The 13,483-nt window shown below is 40.8% G+C and overlaps 1 protein-coding gene across 30 annotated transcripts in view; it reads right to left on the bottom strand.

The window, feature by feature from the left end:
• Positions 1–1,073: 1,073 nt before the first annotated feature.
• CLASP2 (cytoplasmic linker associated protein 2) overlaps positions 1,074–13,483 on the bottom strand; it is a 122,304-nt gene continuing 109,894 nt past the window's right edge. For 29 of the 30 annotated variants that reach the window (XM_081930981.1, XM_081931009.1, XM_081931003.1 and 26 more), the window contains 10 exons: positions 10,576–10,719; positions 9,188–9,331; positions 8,817–8,923; positions 7,655–7,808; positions 7,084–7,312; positions 5,090–5,283; positions 4,238–4,366; positions 3,185–3,391; positions 2,420–2,536; positions 1,074–1,399 (listed from right to left, as the gene is read on the bottom strand). In XM_081930981.1, coding sequence (XP_081787107.1) covers positions 1,313–1,399; positions 2,420–2,536; positions 3,185–3,391; positions 4,238–4,366; positions 5,090–5,283; positions 7,084–7,312; positions 7,655–7,808; positions 8,817–8,923; positions 9,188–9,331; positions 10,576–10,719 — 1,512 coding nt within the window. In that variant the 3' untranslated portion in view covers positions 1,074–1,312. The remainder of the gene's footprint in view (positions 1,400–2,419; positions 2,537–3,184; positions 3,392–4,237; positions 4,367–5,089; positions 5,284–7,083; positions 7,313–7,654; positions 7,809–8,816; positions 8,924–9,187; positions 9,332–10,575; positions 10,720–13,483) is intronic. The other variant, XM_081930986.1, reaches the window with a different exon arrangement.

Here is a 13,483-nt window from a genome sequence, read left to right as displayed (position 1 = left end):
GAACATTTTCTTGATTTTCATTCTCTCAGTTATGAAATCCATAAATACAAAGATGCATTATTCACAACAAAGTTAAAAAAAAAAAGTTACAGAAACAACCTGAAAACATTTCCACATCTCTATCCAGATGGTCTCAATGACACCATTTCAAGGAAACCATGCAATAAATTTGGTGCTGCCTTCCCAAATAATTCAAATTGAAACCCTCAACCAAGGGTTTCAAGATCTATAGTGCTTGTGATTCTTTCCCCAGCCCTCCCCCTGTAAGTCAACGAACAAACACCTGTTCTTGCAAAAAAAATAAAAATTCGTTGCTGAAAAGCTTTCCGCAGTGCTTGCTGTCCTATATCCCTACGCGAGTTAAAATGGTAGAACGATTAGTTCCAGTAATTAGGTTGAGAGGAAACATTCTAGTGATAAAGATAAATACATACGGAGCATGCTTGTGCAGAGCACTCCACTCTGAAGCATCCTGCTTGAGGAAGGGATGGTGAGAAGAATGGTTCATATCCATTAAGTGACTTTGCTTAACCTGAATTTGGGAAAGCAGGGCGTCACATTCCCCCAGTTCTGCAACACTGTGTTCTGAATAGGATGTCTTCCACTGACTTGTCCTCCTTAGTTTGCACGGAATTTTTATTTACGGGACAAACATACTCAACTGTGAACCGTGTTTAGATACTGGATCAATCCAGCTTTGCTTTTCTTTTTAATTAATGGGCACTGCTTGCTTTCAGACTCTTATTATCTGACTTAAGACATGCCCATGAGGATGCAACTCCAGTACAGGGACCGAGTTGCAATTCAGACCAGTCCGGCTTTGTTCTTATGCTCAAGAAAGTAAAGAAAAACAAAACACCCATAGCCATTGAATAAAAACAGCCATACAAAGTCATGTTACTTTGTAGCCAAAGAAAAACAAGGAAATTTAGGTTTTAGCTTTTAAAGCTTAAAGCATTCCTGTTTAATTAGGTTTGTGGTGGTTGTTTTTTAAAAAATAAAAAATGTACAGTAACACTGATGAAAATTAATGGGAAGACACACAGAGGAGTGTGAACAGAAAACATGATGGATTAGATTTAAAAATTTATTTTGCTTCAATCAGGTGATATTAATACTGTTTTTTTCTTTTCCCTTGGATATGGAATAACTGCAACAGTCACATGCAGGCTGAGAATAGCCCTCCATTAAGGAAAAAAAAAAAGGAAAAAGGAAAAAAGAAAACCTCCAACAAAAATGAAGAGTTCCAAAAGTTTAGTTTGAGACTTTTCCTTTTACTGATGTGTCTTTTCTTCTGTGAGCAACATCACCACTAGCTTTGTCCAGGAACATCTGCCGCTGAGTCACCTGCTCCAGAGCCTGTTTGTGCACGCTTGATGTAAAGGTTCAACAACTTCATCTGCAGATTTAATTCAGTAAATGTCCTCTTTAGTATTCAAGACATATTTAAATTACAGAAAAGTCGAGGGGGGGGGGCAAGCAATTGTATGCTGTTTATAAGCAAAACAATAGCAAGAAAAAACACATTTGATAAGGAATGATGGCAACAGTGGGGTGAGAGTTGTAAAATGCAGCTGAAGTTTAAATAGTGAATGAAGATTTAACAGCTTTGCATCATTAGTATATCGGGGAGGAATCAGACAAGTATTCACCATAACACAGGTGTATTGTTCACATGTTAACTACAGGATATGAGCAGTTGGGATACTTGAGTTGATGTTAAGACTTGGCTCCGATGCAATGGGAAGGAAACCATGGTTTCCTGCTACAAGAACGCACTGTTCTAAGTTTTAGGCTCCCACAATTCCTCTCTTCCATAGGAGAAAGTTTTGGGTTTTAAACTACCCGCAGTTTCCTGCGCAATCTGAACATGAGGGAATGGTGGTTTGAGGATAAGCCAGAATCAGAAACCATGATTTGATCCAGGCTTGCTGTCATTAACTATTGTTTGAACAAACCACAGTCCCCCAAGTTCAGACACTACAGGAAGCTTTGGGTCTCCTTTTGCAGCCACAGAAGACCAAACAACAGAAAGGAGGCACATACCGGTAAGCAGAAGGCCTCATATGTCTTGCTCTCATTGTTTCTTGTTACATTTGACTGGGGGTTAGACTTAGTCATTTTTTTATTGTTCAGCCTTTCAGCATTCAGATGGCTAGTCAGGATCTCTTATTATACAATATTACAATCCTTCTTTAAAATCCATGATTTCAGTACACTTAATTGCCGATGTTATAATACAATTTCCTAATTCCTTTCACCTAAATGCTAGGTCTATTCTGGGTAACATTTTAGTCCAGAATAGTACACCATATTTTATATGGAATTCCTAGAATGGCACAGCACATATTGCTTCGCCCTCTTTGTGGCAAACTGTTGAACTCAGACTAGCTCTTGGGTGTCACAAGTTTCGACTTACTTTGCTGCCAGTGAGTTGGCTGAGATGCGGTTTCAGTTCATCACCAATTACTGCATGAATGGCTACAAGACAGAAGACACAAGCCTTCCGAACACTGCTTTCAGAGTTATCATAGCCCTGAAAGCAAGAAAAGTTAGCTTTAAAAAACTTAACATATTAACACAAAGAGAAATCACTAACGCATTTTAAATGGGCTAGAAATCTCAGTCCTAAAATTATTTGATGGAATGATAAAAGGTAAAGGTAAAGGTACCCCTGCCCGTACAGGCCAGTCTTGCCAGACTCTGGGGTTGTGCGCCCATCTCACTCAAGAGGCCAGGGGCCAGCGCTGTCCGGAGACACTTCTCGGTCACGTGGCGAGCCAGAGCTGCACACGGAAACGCCGTTTACCTTCCCGCTAGTAAGCGGTCCCTATTTATCTACTTGCACCCGGGGGTGCTTTCGAACTGCTAGGTTGGCAGGCGCTGGGACCGAGCAACGGGAGCGCACCCCGCCGCGGGGATTCGAACCGCCGACCTTTCAATCGGCAAGCCCTAGGCGCTGAGGCTTTTACCCACAGTGCCACCCGCGTCCCTGGAATGATATATGGTAGCAAAGAATTCAGATACTGAATAAATATATTCTACCTATTAAATGCACACGTTTGCTTGAGAACTGAGTCGTCTCAGAGGAAAAAAACTATCTGGTTTAAATTATTTGCGATACACATGATTCATTAAGGTTTTCATCTGTTATTAGCTGTTCATTTGTTATATGTTTTCTTACCTGTATTAGACCTGGTACTATCTCCGGCAAGAGCTGAGCAAGTGTTTCTTTAGGTACTCTTTCTATCACCTTAGTTTGCATTTTGATTGCAGCCAGGTTTATAGGATAATCTGCTGTTTGGATAATGGGACAAAGTACTTTGATGCACTGATCTGGGCTAATGGATGTGGCCAGCATTGTAGCAGCCTCTTCAGCAGATCTTACAACCTAAAAGATTAAGCAGAAACTCAAACAATTAAATCACATTTGTTCAATTTTGAATGCATCCTTAAAACTTGGTGGAAAATATACTGCAAATACTTTTTGCTCAGGATAGCAGCATTTCAATGAAGTGGGCATTCCCCCCAAGAAGTACTTGGCATCATAACTTTAAAATATGAGTATGCTTTGCTAAACAATTAAATCAATTTATTTGGGTAAATCAATCAATATTTTAACTCCACATACTGTAGTCTTAAAATATACTGTTATACTGTTGTCTTAAAAAAAAAAAGCTAGGTAGAAAACAAGAGGACAGTATAGATTCACATTATTTCAAATTTTAATTCATGATTTTCAGCTACTGTACAATTGAAACTTGATTGCTGCTGAATATATACTTGGCAGTGACTTTAAAAGGGTTTTCATTTCCATAAGGTGTGTAAAAAGCAAAGCTGAATAAAGGACATACAAGTAAGGGAAGTTTTTAGTACCAATATAAACCCTCTATTTGCGTAAGGAATAACAGTTTATTAATATTGCATTATAGTGATACAGCTAATCTTGATAGGAAATAGTTTGCAAGTTACAAGACTGATGCCTGTCTTGTTGAAACTGAGTTTAAAGGATACCCCAGCTCCCACTGAGAACTAGCTCCTCTCCACATAATCTGTGGTACTGGAGACATTTTTTTTAAATCGAAAACACGAGAGTCTACCTCTCTTAGAGTTAACTGTGACTTAATGTTACAGATTCAGTAGCTTTGTACTCTTATGACAAATGCCTTGTCTTCTCTCTTTTCATTCTTCAGTCACATCCTCAAGGACAACACAAGTCAAAATAAGTTATACAAACCTCCTTGTGGGGGTCCTTATGAGCTTCTAGTGTCTTCATGATTGTAAGCTCTGCGTAATTTCTAAATCTTGCTGGTTGGTGTCTTAAAATCTCTCTTAAAACTTTCAATGCCAGTGCTCTAATTGCATGCTGAAAGTTCAAACATACTTTGTTTAGTCTTCTTTGCACAACTTCAAACTGAATATTTTCAGCAGTGATATTTCCAGAACTGAATCAAGTATTTAATTTTTCCACATTAATTTTCTTTCTGCAGTTACACATTTGTTGCCAGGAATCCAGGCAATCTTTCCTGATAGAACTTCTATGGTGAACATCACATTCATCTAAAACTAACACTGAAATGTTTTCTATAAATTGCGACTGGTAAAATTGCTCAGCTAACACATTGCAGCCCTGTTCAGGGAAGTTTTTAATGTGTGATATTTTAGTGTATTTTTGGTTTCTATGGAAGCCGCCCAGAGTGGCTGGGGAAACCCAGACAGATGGGTGGGGTACAAATAATAAATTATTATTATTATTATATTATTATTATTGCAAGTGCAATACAGGCTACACTTGCAAGATATAACTGCTTAAGGGACCTTAGCTTCTACTGCAGCCTGTGACATATCCTCTCCCTGCCAGGCAGGTACTGATTATCAATTTTGGTATTTTAAGAAAAATACTGAACAACAACACTGAACAACACTGCCTGGGATGCACTGCTCAATGTCCTACCAGGGCAAAGCTTCAGTAATCCTGACATTCTCAAAGGGGAATATGTGTATCAGGTTTGCCCCAAATCCAATTACGTCTCAGGAAAGTAAAGCAGACATATAAACGGTTTTGGCTTTCCCTAAGTTAAAACTTTACCTCTTTGTCCCCAAGGGTTTCAAGTAATAAAAGCAGAATTGTTTTGAAGTGCTCATCCCAAACACCGAAAGACTCTTCTTGGGTCAATTTCATTAGCTCGTAGAGAGCAGCTTTCCGTTCTTCTACTCTCTCATTGTGATTTGACAGTTCCTTCAGCAATTCTGCAACCAGGTCAGAATGGTCCAGTGGATGTTCTGTGACAAAAGGAAAATGAAAAATTATTAAAAAGAACTCCTATTTTTAGCATTTGATGTACATCTCAGACCATACATTTACAGCAAACAAGCACTCTAAGAGGCAATCAACACTCATTTTATTTGATTTGATGCATAACCTGGAGATTGGAGGATTTTATTTCTGCTAAATCCCTCTACTACTTTTGTGCCAGAGAGTGACCTAGAGACTGGGGGACCTCTTCTCAATTTACTTACTAGGAGCCTGGTTCTTTGAAGAAATACTGCCAGAGATTAGAGTCGGAATCACTTCCTTCCCTAGAGCCAGTTATGGTGCAATAATAACTCAACTCAGCTACACGTGACACAAAAATTGCCACTAACTGGTGGAAGTGAAGCAGTTATTCCATCCAGTTATTCTGAGAGATGATCTGATGGTGGCTCTCCCTCAACCATCACATAGAAGCAACCATGCTATCAGGCTGCTTTGCAGAGAAGGAGAGCAGGGCTGCTTCTATCAACTATGCTGAGAGACTGCTGTTCCTCATCTGGCCGATCCATCAGGCTATCTGAACTGCTCGTACCCCAGCTGAGCACTGCTAATAACGTTTAAGATCTGGAACCTGTTTCTTTTCCCCCTCCTTCCTCCCCATCTCTAAAGAGAGGAATTGTCTACTTCAGTGTTTCCCAACCTTGTGCCTCCAGATGTTTTTGGCCTACAACTCCCATCATCCCTAGCTAGCAAGACCAGTGGTCAGGGATGATGGGAATTGTAGTTCAAAAACAGCTGGAGGCACAAGGTTGGGAAACACTGGTCTACTTTATATGTAGCCCTGGAAGCCCATTCGACTGAAGAGCAGCATTAAAATACTCCAAACCAGGGTTTCCCACACTTAGGTTTCCAGCTGTTTTTGGACTACAACTCCCATCATCCCTAGCTAGCAGGGCCAGTGATCAAGGATGATGGGAACGGTAGTTCAAAAAGAGATGGAGACCCAATTTTGGCTTCAGGAAACCCTGCTCTAAACTAACAAGCACACAAATAAATGAATAAAAAGCATAGGCAAAAATGAAGGGGAGTAAGAACAGGGAAAAGTAGTAATATCACATTAAGAAATCAGGAATGAAGGGATGTATGGGCTGTATTCAACTAAATTACTGCACTAGTGGAAGCCAGCACAATGATCCCCGTTTGTGCAACAAGAACCCCCTCCCTCCCTCCCAGTCTCCCCAAATCTGCTCACGAGGGGCAGGAAAACCCCCAGGACAGAGGCAGGGCAGAAGGGTGCGGATATTGTTCCATAGGGCAAGAAGAAATGCTTGTGTTGATGGAACAGTCTTTCTTAGTACTGTGTTCAATGCAACCCTATGCCAAGCAACTATCATTCCAAGCTTAAAATGAGCCAAATGTAGCTGTGTATGTCTTCTTTCCAAAGTTGAAGTTTAGACAATACACACAACAGTTCTAACTAGAAATATTTTGCCAGTAAAACACCACTGACACAGGTGTTTCCTTTATCCCAAAAAGGCTAAGGTAAAATGTTTAGCTGCTGAAATAAATCTATTTGGAAACAGCACAGCTGTTTAAAAAAATTAAATCTCATCTCATCTTGCATATAAAGACAACATCTAGTTGCTTTCAAGCCTACGTTTTGGATATCAAGTTTTCACTCAAGCTCAAGAAGCCTGCTAGAAGTATTTTTCCCCCAAGGTTGCTGTTTTTGCATGTTACTTGGATGAAAGAACAATTCTTTGTTTTTACCCACACAGTTCCTTCCATATACCGTTTCCCCAATGCTGTTAGCAAAACACTAGATTTACCATCAGGAAACTGTTCTGCATCATCATCAAACATGGCCTCTTTTAAAGCTGATTTGTTAAATGAACCAACACTATCTGAGTAATTGTATGGGTTATAATCACGTGATCGTGGGGAAGAATGAGACGGCATTGTGTTAAGCAATGAGGTTTTGTTGTCAAGAGCTGTTCGGCCTGTATCAGTGGCACCACCTCCTGCTCGCAGATCCACTATTCCAGACCCACTGCAAATCTAAGAAAGAAAGAAAGAAAGAAAGAAAGAAAGAAAGAAAGAAAGAAAGAAAGAAAGAAAGAGACAAACAGATGTACAAAAGCACATTAACACAATCGGCAGATTAAGACATCTGTTTTAGTAGTACATAAATATCAGGCAAACATTCTTGAGTATTTTACTAGCAATCTTGAAAGTTTAGCTATTTTTTATGTGGCTTTTAAAATATCACCACTTAGCATAACAATTTGGCATCCAGAAATTAAGCATTTATACCCACAGTAAAGCTTCTAAACCAAACTGATCTGTAGAACTTCCCCACGGTTACTTTTTTTAATTTCACCCCCTAACCGAAATACTCACTGAATCGCCATCCTCTTTTTTGGGATCCCGTTTCATGGGCTCATTCATATCTTCTTGACTGCGGAAGCTAAAGTTCTGAATTGCTTCAGTCACCCCACGAAGAGAACTATAAATGTCTTCTGAATTCATATTTTCTGTGTCATAATCAAATGCACTGTAGAATGAAAAAGACAGGTTTTTTTTCCTTTTAACTTGAATGACAGAGTCCTCTACTGGTGTTCCTCTGCATGAATTCTCAAGTGAGAACTATTGGAAGACAGCAAGTTGCCTAGTGCCAGAGCAGACTGTTTGTACATTTTGTCCAACTGACTGACAGCAGATCCCCAGGCACTGCTATTTCATCCTTTGATTGGACACGAGACTTTAAACAGTTGAAGTACCTGTTCTACCACTGAGCCATGGCCCATCCCTAAAGAGCAGCAAAGTGTCAGGAGCGAGCCAGCAAGAAATCACACGGAAGGTAGAAGAAACAAGGTCTGCTCAGGAGTGCCAGGCCTAATGAGCACAGCAACTCTTCTCGGTAGCTCCCAGGTCTTTCCCAAGTAATCTGAGACTGCGCTGGCATGCCTACCTTTGCTCCTCCCACTTCATACTTCTCCTGGTCCTGGGAGACCAGTGGGGAGGGGAGCTGGTCACAGCAGGAGGGGGAGCCACCCTGGCTTCTTCACCAGCCTGACTCATCTCTGCTTCTTAGCCAACCTTCTCTCCTGCTTCTGCTCTTGCACTTCTCTCTGCCACAGACTCTTCCCGCTCACTAAACCCTGTTACCTCTTCAGTTTCTGACACCTCCTCCCAGGCTTATCCCTCTGGCAACTTATCATTGTCCCACTACCACTCCCTGGGCTCAAAGCCTTATTCCCTTGGGTTTTCCCCAGCTGGTGCCTCCTACCAGTCCTCTGTGTCCAGCCACTTCATGACACAGAACATCTGAAATGATGTGAGAGCATGCAGTGTTAAGTAAGGAGGAGAGGATTCTCTCACACACTGTGGGGATTACAAAGGATAAGGAGAGGCAGACTATTAGGATATTGACTATTCCTGCCTGTCTCATTAAATTCAACATGTTATTGCACTTAAAGGCTTTTAATCAATTTTCTATTTGTTAAAAAACTCATTTTGTGAACAGTAAATTAGTGGAAGAAGATATAATTTTGTCTCTTACCTTGGTGACAAAGTATTTTGGGATGTATTGGTTGGGGAAGTGATGGGGCTAGACCAACTAGCTGGTGAGCGAGGAACAGGCCTTGTTAAAGGGCTTCCCATGGACCCCTTTAATGGAACAAGATATTTTCCATTAAGACACTTAATTCTATGGTTCAGCATTTAATTTAGAAAAGTAGATTTAACAATATTTATATTAGCAAGCTTGAGAAAAATCCAGCTGACAAGTTTAACCAGTAAGGCAATTTCAACACCCACCCCTGTGCTATCAAATGATACTTTTGACCGTTGACAACCACGTCTTTAATCTTCATTAGAATCATTATACCTTTAAGTTTTTTAATGGGGAATAATGTAAAAACCTGAAAATACCTGGCCACCATTTCCTGTATTCCGGAGGTGATTGTGAAGCAGCTTTGTGGCACCATCCTGAAAAGTTTTTGGTAAAGCACCCAACAACATTGTAAACTCCGGGGTATTGAGCTCAAAGAGAGAAATCAATACTGACTGTGCAGCCTAGGGGGAAAAGAGCATATCATATTAAAATAAATTGGCTAGCCTTAAGACAAATAGGTTTCAAGTGTCAAGAACTACTAATTTTCCCAGCTCAATAAATCTGTCATTTATATACAAAACCAGGTCCTTCTCAAATGGGGTCAGGGAATCAAAGGAACAGAGCTGTGTACCGGCTTCATACTAATTCATGTCCATGGGAGAGTAGATCCATTTGGGGACAAAGTCAGGGAATGACCAGTCTATGTTTTATTCATCCATTCAATTGTTAAGCTGCCCTTTTTATCACTAAGAACCCAGGATCTTTTACAGTATCTAATTAGAGTAAAAATTTCAACCATAAACGTATTGAAATGCATAACCCTGGATCCAGTTACCAATGTTCTATTTCAAGACAGGAAATCCAGGTTCTGTCTGCCTAACAAGTCACTTCCAGCCTCTGGAATATGACCGGTGGGTGCACAATATGGCTCAAGCTTTACGACTGGCTTTCATCACCACCAGTATGGAACATCTCTCTTTGACGCATGTGCAATGCAGTCCTAACTCGAACAACCTATGAAAGATGCCTATGCTCAGTGCTAAGGCAACTGAACCGGGGAGGTGAAAGGAACTGACACTATTGCTGTGGTCTTTCCTGTTGCACAGATATGCACCTAGTGAGGGACACAATTAAAAAGGGAATGCATGTGCTTCCTTTGAAGTTTGCTTTGGTGTGCTGGGTGCTACTGTGACTGGCCTGCTTCCCTGTCCTCAGGTGATCTATATCATACCCAAAGTCTGGGTCATGCCCTGGTATCCAGTTGATTCTGAAAGTCACATCAGTAACGTAAATGATTATGTGGAAAGGACTTGCACCTCTTTCTATTTGCAAGTAAGACTCATTCATGCACTGCATACACAGGTATTAGTTTTTGTGTATGAAAAGTATATGTACTTTAACATGCAAAGCACAGAATGGCTGTGTCCCCTGACAAGTTGTTAGGTAAGCAAGACATCAGCAAATATACATCTGAACAAAATCTTTGAAGCATATGTTTTTTTACAGAACATTTCTGAGTGCAATAAAATCATATGCTTCTGTTTATATAATAACCAGCTCTTCTCCTTTACAAAAACATGGGAGTTAATGACTTTTATAATAGAAAGCAATATATGTAGCAAAAACTATTACAAAACCTTGATATTGTGGTATGAATTAAGTCCTTTAAAACCCTCTTTACACATCTAACATACAAATGACATACCTTCCTAACATCTGAACTTTTAGGTTCTGTTGTCCAAGTAATAATTCGAGATACTGCCAGACGAGTTTCACTTGAATTTATAAAATCTCCGGGGTCCATCTGCTGTGCAAGTGTCTCTATATATTTGAGAATTGCAACCTTTACCTATGTAAAAAAAGGAGAATCAAATAGATGTACAGAAAAGTGCAACCATCAGTGAGGAGGTTAGAATGGAAGAGAATTTATTTTACTTGGGAGCAACCTTGCAGTTGTATCCTGACAGGATAAAGAGAAATGCATTTTCTTTGCATTTTATGTTGATAGAAGCTGTAAGAAATAATCTGCTTAGAAAAAGGCATAAGATCAGTGTGTTGAATCCAGAGAACCATGAATAGAGAAAATAGTACTGTCCTGCAAACCTTTACACAAGAGCTTGTGCAAGAGTTCACAGAGTACTATGATAGTTTAGCTCTACAGTTCTATCAAACAGTTGAGCAAATTGAATATATTTGGATTTAGTTTCAGGTTTTTCACCCACATTTTTGTGAGCGGAAGACACCTTCAAATTTTTCAATATAAAAATACAGTGAAGATTATACTAGTCAAAGGTCTATGCAAATAGTTCTGCACACTTGAAGGTGATGTCAAGAAGTATCTTGAACAGCAACTTTGTGATAGTTCAAGGCAAACCACTTTGAAGCAAAGCTTCTAATCCACACAGCAAATATGGGGTTCGCTTGAGGGGGAACTGACTCTCAAGGCTTCAGGAACACCAAGAAGAGACCTGTGAGCATTGTAGTCCCATTTCTTGTCAGATTACCATGGTCACGATGATTTGTGGCCAAATAAAGAAAGGGAAGCAAATCCCTGTTGATTCTCTGTGGCCTCTGTGTTTCTTAATTCCATTGACAATTGTATCTTTCTGGACAGGTGGTCTGAGGGGGATATTGGACATTACACGCCCCCGCATATAAGATGCCCCCTATTTTGGGGGACTTCAAATTAAGAAAATGGGGGAGATTACCTAGAGTTGTTAAGCTTTTTGGGGGGAATTGATGAAAATCACTCACCCACCAATTGTGTGCCCACTCGCCACCAACACCCTCCCATCGCCCGCCCAATTGCAGCAGCGGCAGCCATTGCCACACCCAACACTCACTCGGCCAATCACCACTGACAATCTCCAGATCATGGCTGCAACCATTCAACCGTCCCCCCAATAAACTATCCAAGTATAAGACGACCCCAAATTTATAACTTATTTTTTAAAGAAAAAAACCTCATCTAATACACGGGAAAATATGGTACAGTCCATCCCCCATGTTGTTTAACATCTATAAAACACTGGGTGAGGTCATCCAGTGGCTAAAGTATTGCCAATATGCTGATGACACCAAGCTTTCAGTCCCTTTTGCATCAAATCCAGAAGAGGTACTGAGTATTCAGAACTGGTGCTTCAAAGAAGGCAAACAAACAGACTCAGTTCAGGCTCCACCTCTCACTGGAGCCAAGTGGGACTGCCTGGTGCCCATGCAGGGGGAAGCCCAGCTGGCTGACACACAGCTGTTCTCTCCTCTCTCTCTAGGCGACAGAGGTGCCAGCCAAGCCTGAAAGGCCTAGCCCCAGCTTGCCTCCTCACAGGGCTCCTGTCATGGGGGCGCCTGGTTGCGCCCTCTCAAAATCCTGTGGCATCGGTGTCAGAGGGCTCTGTTCTCTCTCTGCGACTCGTTCCTGGCGTGTGAGTCCCATCCAGGAACATGTCAGCACCGCAGGCGCCCAAACCCCACACTATGCCACTGTTTAATGGTATTTAACCTATTCAGGAGGAGGATCAAATTTGCATTTTATGGGTACTCATAGGTTCAGTGGTGACACAGGTGGCCTCTCAGATGAGAAATCGACATGAAGAAAGTCTCACTAAAATTATCCATACTCTAATGAGCTCCCTGTTGTGTCTATGCTGACAGCTGTAGTCCAAAATATCAGGAGGCTACCAGGTTTGTGAAGGTTGCTGTAATGTGTTGTATATGAGGCCACCTTTCAAAACCATCTGGAAATTTCAATTTCCAGTCGAGACCGTTAACTGAGACGGGCCTTTTTAATCATATTGTGCTGGTGTTTTGCCATGTGATCTGGATTCCAATTGATGCTTTGGCCCAATTCAATGTGCTCCTTTTAATCTCTAAAGCTTTAAATGGCTTGGAACAGGCTACTTGAATGATAACCTACTCCTATATATACTCCTATATACTTGGACCTTTAGGTAATCTTCAGAGGCCCTTTTCAATGTGCCCTCCCCCCAAACAAAGCACAGCAAGTAACCACCAGGGAGAGGGCCTTCTAGGTGGCAGCAAAATCTGGCATGCCAGAATTATAAGATACAAGTAACGGACTGGTAGCACCACTTCTTGAAGGCAGAGCACAACTTGTACGTGCTGGTTTTTCACCTGACTAGAGTGATGTCCAACATTGATGGACTCTTAACTTTGCCTGCTTCCATTAGAAGTCTGTCCTCCGATGTAAACATACAAACAATGCATTAACTTGTGGAATCAGCCATGACAGCTACTAGACTAGATACTTTTACAAAGTGGTAGACAAATTCAGAGAGAATGTGCCCATCAGTAGTTAAGTAGAAAACTTTATGTTTGCAGGCAATATATCACTGAATACCATAGGCTTGACACAAACCATGTATGAGAGCTGTAGCCTATGAACCTATGGAGGCATCTGGGTCTTACTATTGAAAACAGAATGTTGGACTAGATGAACTTATGGTTTGTTCCAGAAGGGCTGCTTTTTAATATTCTTCTTTTAAAGGCCATTTAAGAACCTATACTGTACTCTTCTCTCATTTATCCCTATTCTCCCTTTTCCTTTTTACTACTCCTCATCTAAAAAAATAGGTTGCACCGGCACAAGTGACCCA

Source organism: Podarcis melisellensis (assembly GCF_964234715.1).
Source record: "Podarcis melisellensis genome assembly, chromosome: 12".
NCBI lineage: Eukaryota > Metazoa > Chordata > Lepidosauria > Squamata > Lacertidae > Podarcis > Podarcis melisellensis.
The sequence above is the reverse complement of the archived record's forward strand: the minus strand, read 5'-3'. Positions and strand labels throughout refer to the sequence as shown.